Source organism: Medicago sativa, chromosome 5 (assembly GCF_051527215.1).
Source record: "Medicago sativa cultivar Bolivia chromosome 5, Bolivia_mono, whole genome shotgun sequence".
Taxonomy (NCBI): domain Eukaryota; kingdom Viridiplantae; phylum Streptophyta; class Magnoliopsida; order Fabales; family Fabaceae; genus Medicago; species Medicago sativa.
In genome coordinates, this window is record NC_140753.1 from 59,033,710 (window position 1) to 59,051,995 (window position 18,286).

Below are 18,286 nucleotides of genomic sequence, written 5' to 3' on the forward strand. Positions count from 1 at the left end.
GTACAAATGGCTCTGGGAGATTGAAATGATTTCAAGTATTTATAATCTCCTCTTTAAAAAAAAAAAACAAGTATTTATAATGCCCAAATGGGTCATCCTCTAAGATTTTCATTTGTGCATGCAATTAAGGAATAAATAAATAAAAGCAACTTAGTATAATCTGTCAAAAAACACCTATCAATAAAATAACCAAAAGTGAGCTATTATAAAAATAAAAACCAAAAGAGAGCTAAAACTAATATTAGAAATTCAATAATTCAAGTCTTAATATAGAAATATAGACACATACTTTGAAATTCTACAGCCAATTTGACTACCTTACAATACACCATTACTTGTTTTGGAGAAAAAGAGGTACAATAATCTACTTACTTATACAACACCAAAATTTCTTAATATATATACTACTATAATTATATACTTGTCTAACTTCAATACATGAAATTACAATAGTCCTTACTATGATCTTTTTTCCTTACAATCTCAGACACTAGTTTTGATTTAGACACTCATTCTTTTACTAGTATTTTTTTCCGATAATAAATTTAATTACAAATTAAATACACACAAATATAGTTTTCTTTTTCGGCACGAAACTCTACACTCTTCCAATAAGCACAACAAAACTTCAACTGAGGGCATTTTCGGAATTATACAACCAGGAACAAAACAGCATAATTACCAAACAGTCCCTTTTCTTTTCCCAAAAAGACAAATAAGCCCTCAAGATTTTTCAATACGGCCACGTCATAAACTCGTCAAGATCGAACTCTTCAAACTTCTCTTCTTTTTCCAACTTCTGATGACACGTCAGCGTAACGTTAACTTCAGGTAAACTTAACGGCGCGTCGATGTGAAACCCAAAAGCGTCCACATCGCCATAACGGAAACCGTCAAACTTCTCTTCTTTTTCCAACTTCTGATGACACGTCAGCGTAACGTTAACTTCAGGTAAACTTAACGGCGCGTCGATGTGAAACCCAAAAGCGTCCACATCGCCATAACGGAAACCGTCAAACGGCGTCGAATCACAGTCGTAAGGTAAAACAGACGTTGGCGACGACAAAGCGTCGGAGTAACCACCTCTGTCGCTGTTTCCGCTGCTCACCGGCGGCTTCACTTCAAAATCCTTTTCCATCTCCGTTTTAACCTCCACCGGCGTTATTGGGTAGTTTGTAACGGCGTTTGAACCATGCAACATCACCGCCACTCTGTCGTATTCAGCGGCGGCTTCCTCCGCCGTAGCAAAAGTTCCTAGCCAGAGACGTTTTCTTCGGATCGGGTCACGGATCTCAGCAGCCCATTTTCCCCAAGGACGTTGTCTTACCCCACGAAAATTGCTGTGGCGGCGCGTGACGGCGGAGGTTGGTGGTTTCTTGGGTCTCCTCACTCTATTGAGCTTTTTGAGGGTTTTCTCCGGCGAAACAAGAGAAGAAGATGATGAAGGAGAAGAAAATGAGAGAGAAGAATTTGATACGGGACAGTGCATGTTAATATGAAGGATTTCTCTTTTGGGTTTTCTTTGTTTTGTCGTTTGGTTGCTTTTCTCTCTCTTTTCGTCGCCGGAGGAGTCGGAATCAGTGGCGTCGTGGTCGGTGATTATGATTCGAACAAGCTTTCTTTTGGGTTTTCTCTTTGTTTTGATTGATGGGTTTTCTTCAAAAATTGAACTTTGTGTTGATGGCTTCAGCTTCTGCAAAGACATGGTAAACAGAGAGAGTTTTGTGGGTTTTAAGGTTTTTGTGGGTGTTAAGGTTGTTTGAGTGAAGTGAGAGAGTAAAAGGAAAGAGTTTTTGTTTGCATGAAGGATTGGAAGAGGAACAAGGTTGGTTTTTTAAGGGGGTGTATAGAGAAATGTGTTGGGGGTGTAGATAGAATTATGCTTGGAAGTGGAAGGATGAAGGGAAAAAGTGGATCTAGTGGGGAAGAAGATATTCTGAAGGAATTAAGAGGTTTAGGGACTTTGTAATGAAAGAAACCAAGATATGGGTAGAAAGAAGTAGGAACCAAAAGGAAAATGAAAATGAAAACTTTAGCTTTTGGTCTCAAGATATATATTCCAAAAAAGAGAGAGAGAAAGTAGAATATATGAGCCAAATCTCCCCCAAATCTCAGTCTTGTATTTTTACACGGGGTGAGTGTGAGTGAGAGAAGAAAATCTAGAGAGATTTGGCGGGAGAGAGAGAGGATTGTTGAAGAAAAACGGAGAAGGAAACGAGATGGAGGAGTGAAGAGTAAAGGTTATTTATAGTGCACGGGATTTGTCCCTATTGTATGTAAATAGTACTAGTACTACTGTTTTTTATTTTTAGAGAATTAAATTTAATGAATGTTTTTGGGTATTGATCGTAAAGTACTCCCTCCGTATCAAATTATAAGCAAAAAATCTCATTTTCTTTGTGCCAAAATATAAGTAAAAAAGACCAATTTTTATGTTATTTCAAAAAAATTATATTTTCCAAAGTAAAATTAAATACAAATTACATTCAATTTGTTCTTCTTTCTATTCTCTTCATAATCACTAACCAATAATAATTGTTTTACATCTTTACATGAAACTTATTCCAAGAAGAGCACAAAAAATTAGGGAAAATAGTCACTTTAGTCCCTGAATGGGAAGCGATTCGTCAATTTAGTCCCTGAATGCAGAGAAACTTCAAAATAGTCCCTGAATGTAAACTCTATTAGTCAATTTCGTCCCTGACGTTAAATAGGTCTATTAACGATGACGTGGCGGCTGATGTGGCAATATGATAACTGCCACGTAAGATTGTGACTTGGCAAAACGTAAACACGTGGCAGGGACTAAAATGAAGATTTTTTTTTTGGGAATTAGTCACTTTAGTCCCTGAATCGGAAGAGATTCGTCACTTTAGTCCCTGAATGCAGATAAATTGCAAAATAGTCCCTGAATGTAGACTTTGTTAGTCAATTTAGTCCCTGAATGCAAACTTCGTTAGTCAATTTAGTCCCTGAATGTAGACTCTATTAGTCACTTTAGTCCCTGAAATTGACCATGCAGTGACTGTTTTGCAATTTCTCTTCATTCATGGACTAAAGTGACGAATCCTCTTCCATTCAGGGACTAAAGTGACTAATTCCCCATTTGTTGCTTTGAATCTTCAGCTTCTCCAGCTTAGATTGTTGCATTGGACATAGAGGTCCACTTCTGTTGGCCAACTTCAATCGGTTTGATGTCATAGTTCTCATTTTGTATGACCTTATCTCCTCTAATAAGGTCACAATCGGTTTCGCTCGGTATTTCAAAATACTTGAGTTAAACCCCTCACAAGTATTGTTGCATACATTATCAATCTTAGGATCAATACTAAAAAATGGGGAATTAGTCACTTTAGTCCCTGAATCGGAAGAGATTCGTCACTTTAGTCCCTGAATGCAGATAAATTGCAAAACAGTCCCTGCATGGTCAATTTCAGGGACTAAAGTGACTAACGGAGTCTACATTCAGGGACTAAATTGACTAACGAAGTTTGCATTCAGGGATTAAATTGACTAACAAAGTCTACATTCAGGGACTATTTTGCAATTTATCTGCATTCAGGGACTAAAATGACGAATCTCTTCCGATTCAGGGACTAAAGTGACTAATTCCCCAAAAAAATTCTTCATTTTAGTCCCTGCCACGTGTTTACGCTTTGCCAAGTCACAATCTTACGTGGCAGTTATCATATTGCCACATCAGCCGCCACGTCATCGTTAACAGACCTATTTAACGTCAGGGACGAAATTGACTAACAGAGTTTACATTCAGGGACTATTTTGAAGTTTCTCTGCATTCAGGGACTAAATTGACGAATCGTTTCCCATTCAGGGACTAAAGTGACTATTTCCCCCAAAAAATTATAAGTCAAATTACTATGTTTTTGTTTTCCTAATAAGTGTGAATTTGTGTTTTTTGCTTATAAATTAGGATGGAGGGAGTATTGAAATAAGTAATTTCACAGCAAAAAGTTGTAGTTATTGTCAAGACAAAAATAATATTTCCTCGGATCTTTTTTATGCGAAATGAATACGTCAACGAAAATTGATGTATTTGATTCATAATATATTAAATACATTAATTTTATTGACTCTTTTGTCTCTTATATAAAGGATTAGCAGGAGTAATTTGTATTTTCAAAATAAAAAATTTTACTAATTGATTTCTTAATCAATGTTCGATGCCTTTAGAACATTGGTTTACAAAACTTTTAATTTTTAATCGGATATTCTATATGCACAAAGAATGACTGACTAATTGTTGAGTAAGACAATAAAAAGTGACTCAACTTATACTCAAAATATTTAACATCGATCCTCAATATTGAATTCAAATTAAAGACATTGAATTAAATTGAAAAAATCATTTACCATTTCATTCAATTCATTCAGATGCTTACTTATGTTTCATTCATTCTTTAATAAATGAGAATGGGTTTTGGGGGGGGGGGGGGGGGGGGGGGGGGGGGGGGGGATGGGGGGTGAGTGGAGGAAAGAGTAGTGACTCGTCACTCGTGAGTGTGTGTGTCGTTGTCGGGAGAGGAGAGAAATTATGGTTCTGCGTTTGTTGCTGCTCCTTGTTGACGTGTCTTAACCCATGTTTTCCCCCTCATCCTCATATGTCTGTTTCTCTCAACTATAATCCCACTCTTTTAATTTGTGTGTGAACATTCCACTTGTATGTATTCGTATTCCAACTCTCATTTTATCTCGTTTATTGCTCCAACCATCACAAATACAAGCTCTTTCACTCTCACTCCCAAAATTTAGATACTTCTATGATCATTTTGTTTGAAATCTTACATTTTTAGACTTTGTTTAATATCCACAAACAAATTAGTGTGTGGTACAAGACATATATCTCATATACACCGTAGGCTTGATCAATTTTCTAATGTGAACTACAAATGATGGGTATCTTATACATCATAATATTATTAAATGAGTTGTGACATTCGACTTATCACATGTGAATTTAATTATAATAAAGATTTTATAGTCAAAAACATACAAATATTTAAATACTTTAATTACTTCTTAAGACTTGTGTCAAGAGTTAAAACATCAAAAGATAACAAACGGATGGAGTAATATTTTATCAAATTATTAGACACATATATTGTTTTTTTTCAAATACATCTTTATTTAATACCACTTTAAAATAGAAAAAGTCAACATGTACTACTCATGCAAAAGAGTAAAAAAGACATTATGTGTTTATATCTCCGGGAATTTAGTTCAGTTGAGAGAGTATCATATTGCATATTATATATAAGAGTTGGTGTTCGAAACCTGAAAACAACATTTCTCCACATTTAAAATGTGTGAACAATATAAAAGAAGAAGAATGTTAACTAGTGCTCAAAAGCATTGGTTAAACATCCAAAACAAACAATTTTTTTTTTAAAAGTTGTGTAATCATTATGTAATCAAAAATAACATCTTATATTTTCAACACAAAATTTTTACTTGTAGATTTCGTATGACATCGATTAACAAGATCCATGAAAGAATTTCTCTCAAAAAAAAATCCATGAAAGAAAAATGAGCATGCATGGTGAGTCAAATGAAGTATTTATTAAAAAATAAAATGTGTACCACTACTAGTAGTAAAAAGAGAGCATAGTGAGTTCCAAAGAATAGTTAGAACTTTACACGTTGGTGAAGCAAATGCCACGAAAAACGTAGTGAATTGAGTCACTAAACAATTGGTAAAGTGAAAAAGAAGAAGCGTGGCTAATCTCTAGAAACCACAGACAAAGAAGCAGGCAGCGTTGAAAATGAGCAAATTGGCGTGGCCTTCGAGTTTTTTCACTGTGGTCCAATAATCAATAAAGAAGAGAGAAAAATAAAATCAAAACAGAAATTGTACCGAACGTAACGAAAGGAACGAGTATAACTAACGACACTGTTAAAATGAATAGTCCAAATCAATACACCGCATATATAGCTGTAACTACTACACTCTTTTCTGCATACTTTGTCCTTCTGCTTCTTAGGACAGATATATACCTGTGTTTTCAGTTCCAAAAATTGTCGGAATATCTATCAATTTACACTCTCAAAATTGATTTTTTTATAAAGAAAATACATAAAAATTAGGGTTTTATTATCGAGTGCCACCAGACCACTCGTTAAGGAAATAAAAAAAGAAATATTTGCATTGAAAACATCATATTTTACACTTTTTAAACTTTAACTACACAAAAAGTTCCAAGACACTTAGTGTGTGTTTGATTTAGCTTTGAATATAATTGATTCTGAGAGAATTGATTCTGATAGAATTGATTCTGACAGAATTGATTCTGAGAGAATTGATTTATGTTTGGATACAATTATGTAGAATTGATTAAACAAACTGAATGTTGTTTGGATGATTTTGATCAAAATTGCTTTTGAATGTATAATTACTAAAATAGACATAGCTAAAGGAGAATTGATAAAGAATGAGAATTGATAAAGGGCAATAAAGGAAAATAATAGGTTGTAATAATAAAATATACAATTTACTGTTTATAATTGATTCTAGAAAAGTTAGAAGCTAGGATTTGTAGCTTCATGGAAAATTGCTTATAATTGCTTTTTGGCTAGAATTGCTTCTCTGAAAAGCCAAACCAAACATGTTGTTTTTTGACTAGAACCGCTTATAATTGCTTTTTGGCTAGAATTGCTTTTGAAAAGCTAAACCAAACAGACCCTTATACTATATTTGGTTTGCTTAACTAGTGCCCCAGGAGCACTGGTTAACATTTTCCTAAAAATTAAAACAAATGTAAACAATGTATCAAAATATTTTTTTAAATATTATTTAAAGCGTCATCTTAAAACCAAAAGCACCGATTGAGGAGTTAAAAATATAAATCAAAGATAAATTTTACGGTGAAAAAACATTTTCTCAAATTTTAAAAGTAAAATGTACAGTTTTTAAAACACTAGCATTTTCTTTCTTTAAACTAGCGAAAAGGCGGACACTCACTTCCCATTTTTCAGCTTTTTTTATTGCGTTAATGTTTAAAAATTATGAAGCGTTTTTTTATTATGAAATTTTGATTTTGATTAAAACTAAAAATATAAATGTTTGTTGCTTTCAAGTTTTTTTTTTTTTTTTGTCAAGTAGCCTAGTGGCTAGATTCACACACATTATGTGTGGAGAACATTATGTGTGGAGAAGTGGGGAATCCAGGGTTCGAACCCCGGCCCCTGCACAAATTATCCCTGGTAGCTACCAACTGAGCTACACTTACGGGACTGTTGCTTTCAAGTTATAACAAACAAAACTATCCACGATTATCTATTTCAATGACATCAATAATTTAACAAAAAAATATAATCTAATTTTTTTAATGACACAGATAACAATCTTTATTATATAAAAAGTTTTTTAAGGGTATAATTGAGATAATGAAAAAAAAGTATAAATATACTCATATAGTTTGTTGCACTTTTTAAATGATAAAGGAAAAAAAAAACAAGACACACACACAAACACACACACACACACACACATATATATATATATATATATATATTGATATCATATTTGTTACATTTTTTTAATATTTAAATTTATTCTTATCAATTTGTTACATGTGTTATTTGTATTAAAAATTGATAGCATTTTTAGAAAGGGAAAAAGTCAGCCAAAAAAGCCGAAATGAGTTATTTTCTTTATATATATAGTATAGATAATATTTTTAAAACATTTTTTTGTCAAAAAAAGAACATTTGTTAGTATCACACATAAGTTAATCATTGTTTCATTGTGAACATGGAGTACTATGTAATTGCCATAATTATGTTTTGATTTTACTTGGGAAGCGAAATAGTAGAAGTGATAGGGATGTTTTTGAGGTATGTTAAGGAAACACATATATAAAGGGTCTTGTTAGCCGGTGCGTTCAGGCATTGGTTAAAGATTCTACAAATAAAATTTTTATTTTAAAAATATAAGATTTTACTTTTGATTAAGTAATGGTCACACAACTTTTTCATTAAAAATTACTTGTTTAAGATGCTTAATGATTGTCCTTAAGGAACGGGTTAGCATTCTCCATTTGTAAAAGAGTAGTGCTAACTTGCGCCTTTAGGGCATATGTTAAGAAACCCAAAAAATGAAATATTTTCTAAAATTTTGTGTATTCAATTCATTAAAAAGTTAAAGATTAAATGTAATGCACATATTCTAATAAAATATTTATATATTTGATTTATTAACTTGTGTCTAAAGGGCACAAGTTAACATTTCTCTATATAGAAATGTAATACATGAGTTATGCTAATAAGGGTCTTTGGAGCACTTCTTAAGGATTAAAAAAAAAAAAAATTTAAATTAAAAAAATGAAATAATTTTTAAATTTTATGTAAAAAAAGTGTTGCTTTTTAATAATTTTTAAAAAGGTTGATTACACAATTTTCATGATAAAGTTTCAACTTTGAACTTCTTAACAGATGCTCTAAGGACACTTGTTAACATCTATCTAAAAATATAAATACCGCTAACAATACTTTTTTAAAAATGTATCAGTATTTTTTAACATATTTTCTTTTAGTAGTTAACATTCATATGAATTCTAGTATTAAATTTATACGGAACTCGTATTTGTGGTATTTATTGTCGCTATCATCAAATTCATCATTTCCTCAATCTTATAAATAATTTTTTAACATGTGGTTGAATTGATCAATTGAAAGGCCAAAATATAAGAAAACGTTAACTTGTGTCCTTAAAAAGTTAAAACACATGTTAAGAATTTCAATAATAGAAATTATGAATTGGAAATTATGTTAATTTTTTTCAATAAATTCTTACCATTAATAGAAAGACATTAATGCTTAACATGTACATAAAGGCACAAGTTAGAATGACCCTAAAATTATAAATTGTTCAATAAGTGTAAATTATATTGTCAATTTGTCACATAATATCAATTCACTCATGTTGAATAAACACCCTGTTTACGCACAATAAACAATCTCGATTGTTAATTAGTAGAAATTGAAGGGCTCATATCACACAATAATCAATCTAATTTTAAATGATTTTTAGTCATTAATTTAATATCGAATGATTAAAATTAAAATCAACGTGACGTGACGTAATATTTCCAAATCCACTTGAAATTTATTCATTAATATCTCCTTCTTCCTACCCGTGTGTTTTTCAGGGTAGACAACATGTTACTGGTCGTTTAAGGATATCTATGTAAGGTTGTCAATGTTTTTGTTTTGTTGATAAAATGCACAGCTGTGTTTATGATATTAAATTGATCGTCACTATTATAAATAAAAATTTATAATAACAAGTTTATTCATTAAATCTTGTCAAAAAAAAAGTTTATTCATTAAATGATATATGTAATCTATAATATATATCATATACATCAATTATTAAATAAATCTAAAAAATATATTTTTCTTTATAATAGTAATCGGATGGTATAGATTAGAAGGAAATGTTACAGTAGTGGCACAATGGACAGTATACGGTATAAAATGCATGGTTCCTTCTTCCAAATCCACTTTCTCCTTTGACTAATTAATTTTTAATTCTTGACATCACAAATAAGTTCTTTCTAAAATATGGACAGTTTAGTTGAATTAAGATAAGAAAATGTTACATCATAGTAATACAATGGGTATAATTGTAAAATTTTAGTTAGGTTATGCCTTGGGGAAGAAGCAAAGGCAAAATAAGCATGCAAGATAGTCAACCACGTGTTGTATTATGATTTATGTGTGCTGCTTGGAGGGGCAAAACGTTGCACAATAGTGACCCAGCTCTTTGCTTATTATTGCTTGTCAACCAAGTGACATCGACCTTTGATTACTATTTTTTATTTATAAATTATTATTAATTAATTATTTTTCCTCCAACTTTGTACTAACCACTTACTTATATTCTAGCAACTTGCTATGACATCACCAAAAACTGCATTTTTAGTGCTTTCCAGCATCCCTTTCTAATGGATAGAATTGCATAACATAGCATATTTAAATTAAACTCACAAGTCAACCCAACCTTCCAAGTGTACTAAAGATTCTTCCAAATTCATGCATGATTCCGCCCTAAAACACCAAAGTATCTATTCAACTCTCCTTAAATATAAAGACCTCTAAAAATAAAGGGACAATTTAAGTACAATTTGATATACGGCTCATTATTTAAAAAACAACAGACGTGTCACCAATTATTTTGAAATAGGTATACAATTAGAAGGAACATTTTTTTTTTATTTTAATTTTTATTAAGCAAAAAGGGTGGTAGCTAAGGTGCTCTCCAAAGAGAGGAACAATTAAAATAGTAACAATGATACTTACTGCATTGTGAGCTTTGTGCTTTGAAAAAATAAACTTCAATTATGCCTCTTTTCAAATTATACATTGTCTTATCACTCAAATTTTTATATTTATTGTTTAATATAACATTAGCCATATGGTTATAACGTTCATAAAGAAAATAATCACAATGAATACATTATTTATTTTTCTTAATACATTAAAATGGAAAAATGAGCAGCTAGAGTCGGCCCTATTTTTTTTTATAGGTTTTGTTAACCAGTGCCCTAAGGACAATGGTTAAGGATGTCAAAAATAAAAAAATTTCATTAAAAACAACAACTTTTTGACTTTCATAAAGTTAAACATTCTACTTTTTATCAATTTACAATGCATAATTTCTATACTAATCTTCTTAACTAGTACCCTTAGGACACTAGTTACCATTTCCCATTTTTTATTTAGAGAGATAAACACTGCTTAGCATATTTAATTTAAATTAAATTCAGAAGTCAACCTAACCTTCCAATTGTATTAGAGATTCTTCTAATTCATGCATGATTCCTCCCTAAAACACACCAAATTATCTATGCCTCTCTCCTTAAATATAGAGAGTTCTAAAATAAAGGGTCAACCTAAGTACAATTTGATAGGAACGTTTATACTTTATAGGGCTCTCTATTAAAAAAAAATAAATAGACGTGTCACCAATTATTTTGAATAGGCATAAGAAACTCCTTTAAGGAAAAAAAATTAGAGAGGAACAACTAAAACAGGACCAATAATAAACTTCAAGTATAAGTCTCTTTTCAAATTATACATTTATTGTTTAACATAACATTAGTCATACGGTTACTTGTACATTTGCAGGTTCTATTATAAAATTTATTTTTACACTTATATTTATAATTCAACTCACTTTACATGAAAGCAACCAAACAAAAATCATTTTACCTTAAACTCACGTTTAACCTAAATCAATTTTATAGAATCAATTAAATCAAAATCAATTTTTATCGTAACACCAAACATACACAACGTTCTTAAAGGAAATAAACACATTGAATACGTATTTAATTCTCTCAATAGATAAAAATGGAAAAATGTTACCTATAAGACAGAAGCAATACAACACAAACCTAATATGACATGCTTAAAACTTACCCCCATTAACTGAAACACACTTCTGGAGTATTTCTTTCTTTTACCACTTCTTTACTTGGGGAAAAAGAAAGTTGAAAATTGAAACCAGTCATAATTGAAAACACACATAACATTGCTTTTATTTTCCATATGGAGGACACAAGAACCATGCCTAATGTCCCCACTTTCACATTCTAAAAGGACAAAAATCCAGTTCCTCCTAATATGACATTCTCGTAGTTGCAGTGTCTCCATCGTAAAATAATGTTGAAAAGGCAGATTGTATTGGTGATCAATACCAACACCTCCCAAATTGCAAAACACAATTAGAAGCATTAACCTTAATAACCAAGAAAAAAAAAGAGATTCCGACACAGAAATATATATAGATATAGATCATGAAGGTTATCATGAAGAAAAGTTATTATAAGTCACAATCACAGTGAGCCTACTGCGATTCTGCAAAACTGATGTTAGATCCAAACATGGAAGTAGAAAGAAATATAAACACCGTGGTCGCACGTAATGTTTAAGTTTTGTTTTCAAAAAATATTTGAGAACCCACATTTTGTACGGTTGATGAAAACAGTCATACTATCAAGTTATCTCGATTATGGATGTGGATTAAGATGAAATGGTTTTGTCTAACTTCACAAAATCAACTTCAAAACGTATATCAAAATACATTTCATCAACGACCAAGATCTACAACACAATCCAAATAATAAGATATTTCCTATAGCTAGGAATACCAGGTCAACAAGTACAAAGATTGCACAACATTACAGTTTCCTCAATAACAAGTGTCTTACAAGCAATATTCACAATTGATAAATGGGTGGGTCCCTTACCAGCTTCAAGTTCCACTAAACAATAAAGATGGCATTAAAATTCATTCAAAATATATTTTGCTCTTTTACATAAATTATGACATGGCTGCTCTTATTGAACAGCTAGGACAAACATGATCATCCCATGGCATACTTCTGTGTCCAGCTGCGAGCTGTGGCTTCATATTTGGCCCTGTCGGTCTTGTACATGTGTGCAATTTCAGGAACAAGTGGATCATCGGGGTTGGGGTCCGTCAACAACGAGCAAATTGACAAAAGGACCTATAATAGAGGGATTAGTTTCTCTGGGGGGTCTAAACAAAAAACTATAGAAACAAAACTAACAGACACTCTATTCCTTTATACGTAAAACTTCAACCAAAATTATAACCGGCTAATGCTCGGCTATTCCCAACTGAAAATATACTACGACAATACTCGGTAATTTGTCTCATGACACACATGCTATATAGCACAGTAACTAAGAAATTACATTATTTATGTTCAGTAAGTGGCAAGATAAAAACGAGCAGAGTAATATCAAACCTTGGAAATGGTTAATGCTGGGCTCCACTGTTCCTTCAGAATGTCGAGACATATACTGCCATTACTGTTGATGTTTGGGTGGAACACCTTGGTCCTAAAAGCAACCTGCAGTTGTTAAGCACATTAGTTTTATTAGTTCTAAACTCAGTCTTAGAAAGTAATAAGATATTTACCAACTTACTACCACAGTAAAACAGCAGTAGTTTTGAAAGAAAATTAAACTAGAAAATCCTACTGTAAGTTATAAGAAGACTAGATTAGCAATAAGAAGAGAGCTATAAAAACAGACTGGATTAGCAATGTGGCTGAGCACCGGTCCATGCAAGAACACGGTGGACTGTAAAAGAGAGGAACCCCGAAACAAAAATCTACGAGAAAGCAACAGTCAAGATACAATCCCGCCAAAACAGATAAAAATAGGCCCTCGATAGAAAAGGATAAGACATGGGAGAAACAAAAACAGTAGGTTATGATTATTGCAAGGTAGCTAGTGAGAGGGGATTAGTATACACCGTTAAGGTGGATGGCTAAGTGGCAGAGAAAGTTGCTAACAAAACCTTCAAAACTCAGAAATTCTGAAGGACCATTTTCCTCATACATCCATTTTCCGTTCAACCAACAAATCAAAGATGATTGAAATTTTTCTCCATTTCCTCTGTATCTAAACAATATACAAAATGTACCTATTTTTCTCTCTCTTCTCTCTATTTTGCTCATCCTATTTTCTTCTTGCATCCTAATTTCAACTTTTCTTAGCATAGTGACCAAGATGAGATTGTGCTGAACACAAAATATTGTGCAAATTCATACAATATCTGAAAACTCCCATAGAACCATGTCTAGATCTATACTTAGATACATGCAAATTCACGTAACGAAATTGTTGCCAATGAATTTCTTAATTAAAACAACTACATGTTATTCAATAGACGCAGTTGAGCAAACCAAGACTCTCGCTTACGAATAAATTCCTCTATGATTTTAATATAGAAAGCAATATTTTTCTATGCTTAAAACGACAAGAAAACACATTACACATATATGGAATTTCAGCTGTGCAAGTGCACAGTTGTAAGTTACTACATGTCAAAGCAAGATAAAAAGCTTTAGAAAGAAGAAATTGCAATTCAAGAGTGTTTGTCGTAAGAGAAGTGCTAGAAACACTCCTTATAACACTCTCTAACACTCTTATTGAATAAAATCCATGTGGGTCTCACCACTCTATGTGGGATCCATTTCCAAAGTGTGGGATCCACATGGGTTTCACCCAATAAGAGAGTGATTGTTAGAAAGAGAATGCACATAGCACTCCTCTTTCCGTAAACTCTATTAGTGGACAACTTCTCCTAAAATGGACTGAGAAATCCAAATATTTTTACCCAATCATGAAAAGGAAAAAATCTAGACGCAAGTTATCTCTCTATCCCATAGTACTCTACTCTTAATCTGTGGTTGATGCCTTCTGATGTCCTCCGCATCATGAAATACAGAAAAAAAATACAAGAGTGGATAAGGTATCCTTCAAAAGAAACCACATAGGGATGGGGGGAAACCCCACAGAAAACCCCCAAAGCATACACATCAGAAGGAGATACGAAAACGAACCACCACAACTGCCCCAAAATGCTCCTAGGAAACTAAGTCAACAAAATACCCACAACAAAAGAGAAAAACAAGAAGAAAAATCAACATCCCAACCATACTTCCATTTGCCTTTTACAAAGAAGACAACTTCAAAGCTTCAAAAGAAACTATTTGAGTACCCTTCTGGCCCCTTCAAATTTACGCCACCACCCACCAAAAGTATTCTACCCCTCAACTATAAAATATTATGTAAGGTCATCTCTATTAGATGCAAGTATGTTCACACTTAATAGAAAACCACACCCGATGTCAAGGGTTGTCACTCTAAACTGTAAGCATTTGTGCAAAACAGGATCCAAACCAGCCAACTGGAAACAATTCGAGCAGTATGTGTACAGAGATTGTCAAGAATGATTCTCAACCCTATGAAGCAAGGACAAAGACACTGGACACGGACATGTTGACACCAAAAATAATTTGAGAAAACGACATAATTCACTGCAATCACATGTCTCGGTGTCGAACATTGACACGCCTTTCATCGAAAATGTCGGTACTACAGAGGCTTAAACAAACTTCCATGACCGCTTAAGAATGAAGGAGACCAAAATAAGTTCACAGTCACATTTATCCTTGAATCAAAATGCTTTTGAAATCAGTTATTTTAATGTTACATTTTTCAAATCAGTTTGATCTCCATAGATACAACTTCAAGAAGAACATGTTAGAGAGGTTGTAAACTTATTTATAAGAAAAAATACTCAATATATTCACAACACCAAAAAGCACGACAATACAAGAACCTAATGTGAGTAATGAAGCAGGGTAGAATACCTTTGGTGGCTTGAAGGGATAGTCAGGAGGAAAATGAATTGAAACCAGGAACACACCACCAGTATATGGGCTATCAGCCGGTCCCATGATTGTGGCTTGCCAGTGGAACATGTCCTCAGCCACAGGACCTGATATAAACAACAACAACAACAGTACCATGTTTAGTTATTAATTATTCTTCAGAAGAAAAGGAAGATCCCCAAGCTAATTACAAACAAATCACAAAGAAAGTTACAACTTGCAACAGATGAAATAACATATACAAAAGGTAAATATATGCTAAAGGGAACTTATTAGAAGAGAGGAGCCTTTCAGAGGGAAAAGCATGGAGTTACAAACATGATTATTTTATCGTAATCTTAGCTATAGTTATGCTTTACAATTATACCTATAAAATGTATGTCTCATTTAGATGAGCCAAATTCCAACAAATGTACGTATCAACTAATCAAACCCCCAAGCTCCACAAACAATTGATTACAGACACATCCAAATTAGTCACTGGAATGAACGAACAATCTCACCCAGTGGCTGATCTTGTATGAGACAGCGGGAAGGCATGACCCCTTCAAACATTTATCATTTTCCATTAACATACATATTATAACATCACTTAAAAAAAAAAAAAGTATAACATTAGTGTGTGTGTGTGTGTGTGTGTGTGTGTGTGTGTGTGTGTTATTTCCTTCCAAATAGAATCAACGTTAATCCAACGGTGTAGTGGCAAGACCGTCTTTTGCAGCTCGAAGGACACAAGTTCAACTCCCCCGGGTTATATTTTCATTTTATTTGCTGAAAAATGGTAATAGATTGAATTCAAACCTAGTATTTCAGGCTTAAAAAAAAGATATTAATGGTGTTATACCATTCCATCACATAACTTATTAATGATTTGGTACTATATATAATCTTAAAATATTTGGTCCCCTCATAAGAAATCCACCAAGCTCTACCGCTAAAATGTAACCCTCACCTAACCATCTAAAACCAATGCACACAAAGGAAGCAGACAGAGACACATCCAAGCAAAATTTTAAAAAAAGATCTGATACCGCGAAAACAGCTGCAACAAAACGGTATAGGTAGAATCCCATTTTATGGATAAAAATTACATTTTTACTAACTTTATCTCCATTTTAGAAGAAACAAATTTATCAAAAGATTATGAAAAGAACTAAAGTTATGAAGAAACAATGAACAATTAGGTACTCCCTCCGTCCCATAATACATGACACGGTTGACCCTATTACGCATGCCAATGCATAATTTTGAGCTTAAATATCTTGAATAATATGTTAGAAAAAATTATGAAAATTTGATATTTTGAAGATACTCATCGAGACGAATCTAACGACATCTTATATGATCAAACTAAGTTAGGTCAAAATTGCAAATTTTCAAATAGGTCATCTATTGCAGGACGGAGAGAGTATTATACATTATAAGATTTGTGCAATATCGTGATTAATTCACACTATGACGACCACAATCAATAACGCATTATCAGTAACATCCAAAATCACAATTTCCTTATCCCGACCGCTATTTAAAACCTCGGATCCAAGCATGTTATAGGTTATTTTGTTTAAATCAGCTAAACTAAATAAATAACATAGTCAAAATATCAAACAATAACAAACAAATAATTTAAAATTTACAAAAAACCATCCATAAACACAACAAATCAACAAAACAAACATAAAATTAAGCATCTACATAATCAACATCCAATATAAAAGTTTTAAGAAAAACAAATTTTTAATAAAAAAAAGGGGAAATGGATGAAAGAAGATAGAAAACCTGCACTGCATGAAGTTGGGGGGTCCTTCTGCAAATCCTTGAGCTCCTTCAAGATTCGTTTCGACGCCATAATCACTCAAACTTAAATAACAACAAAAAAGTAAAAAAAATTATGAGACGAGTGATAAATGGTTAAAAATGAATGGATCGTGAGACCCAGAAACGAAAAAAGTTGAAGAATTGAAAGGGAAAATGAAAAGGAGAAGAAAAACAAACCTGGGTCGGAAGCGTGGAAGAAGAATGAATGATTTGGAGAAGGGTGAAGGAGGAAGAAATAGAGAAATAAAGAAAGAAAGAAAGATTCTTTTTTATATTTTTCTTTGAATGGAGAGAAAAAGAGATTCTTGAAAATCAAAGAAATGGTTTTGAATTGATTGATAGCGTGAGATCAACGGTGTCAACTTTTTTTTTTTTTAATAGAGGACACGCTAAAACCATCGTAAACTCACGCACATAATGTGGAGGTATTGGGATTCAAACCGTTTACGATGTTCGGTTTAATACTTTCGGCATTTTTACCTAGGACTCATGGGACATGGTGTCACCTTTTCTTATTGAGAAATGATATTTGAACATCCATTTTTTAACAACTTTTGTGATAACTTTCTCTCTTATACTCACATTATTTTTTACTTTATCTCTCTATTGCTTTGGTTTTTGTGCAAATACCTACTTTTTCTTTGTAAATTATGGTTGTCATATTGGTTGTCAACCAAATGGTTGTTCAAATAAAACTCCTCTTTCTTATTGGTTATATAATTGTTAGATAGACGAAATGACAATACAATTATAGTTGAAAGTTTACTTAAAATGAACTTTTGATCTATCAATTTAAACATTTTTTTAGTTGAACTACGATTATGAACCGACATATACATATATATATATATATATATATATATATATATATATATATATATATATATATATATCAATCAAAGTTTTTGACAAATTTTTTTTAAGGAATTGTTTTCTTATTATTATTAGCCATGGCAATGCGGTGGGGTGGGGACGGGTTTTGCCTTCCCCATCCCCATCCCCTACTCCCATATACTTACCCGTTACTGTGTCCATATCCAACGGGGACGAGAAATTGAATCCCATCCCCGTCCCCAATGGGTTTGGGTATTCCCGCCCCATCCTCGTAGTGAATAATTTTTTTTAGTAAAAAAAGAGTTTTTTAAGCTTCAATGATAATGTTGTAATGCATTATCCAACAATTTGCGCTCATTTTAACATTTCATTACTGAATAATTCGGTTGATCCTTTAACTA

General features: G+C 32.5%; 2 protein-coding genes across 2 annotated transcripts; both read right to left on the reverse strand.

The window, feature by feature from the left end:
- Window positions 1-241: 241 nt before the first annotated feature.
- LOC146923544 (pathogenesis-related genes transcriptional activator PTI6-like) lies at window positions 242-2,216 on the reverse strand. Its single transcript, XM_085708703.1, has one exon. The coding sequence runs from the start codon at window positions 1,703-1,705 to the stop codon at window positions 734-736; it is 972 nt and encodes a 323-aa protein (XP_085564829.1). The 5' UTR covers window positions 1,706-2,216; the 3' UTR covers window positions 242-733.
- Window positions 2,217-12,190: 9,974 nt separating this feature from the next.
- Window positions 12,191-17,273, reverse strand: LOC146923545 (ubiquitin-conjugating enzyme E2-17 kDa-like). Its single transcript, XM_085708704.1, has 5 exons — window positions 17,229-17,273; window positions 17,013-17,093; window positions 15,213-15,340; window positions 12,795-12,899; window positions 12,191-12,530 (listed from the first exon to the last, which is right to left on the reverse strand). The coding sequence occupies exons 2-5, from the start codon at window positions 17,080-17,082 to the stop codon at window positions 12,387-12,389; spliced, it is 447 nt and encodes a 148-aa protein (XP_085564830.1). The 5' UTR covers window positions 17,083-17,093; window positions 17,229-17,273; the 3' UTR covers window positions 12,191-12,386.
- Window positions 17,274-18,286: the final 1,013 nt, after the last annotated feature.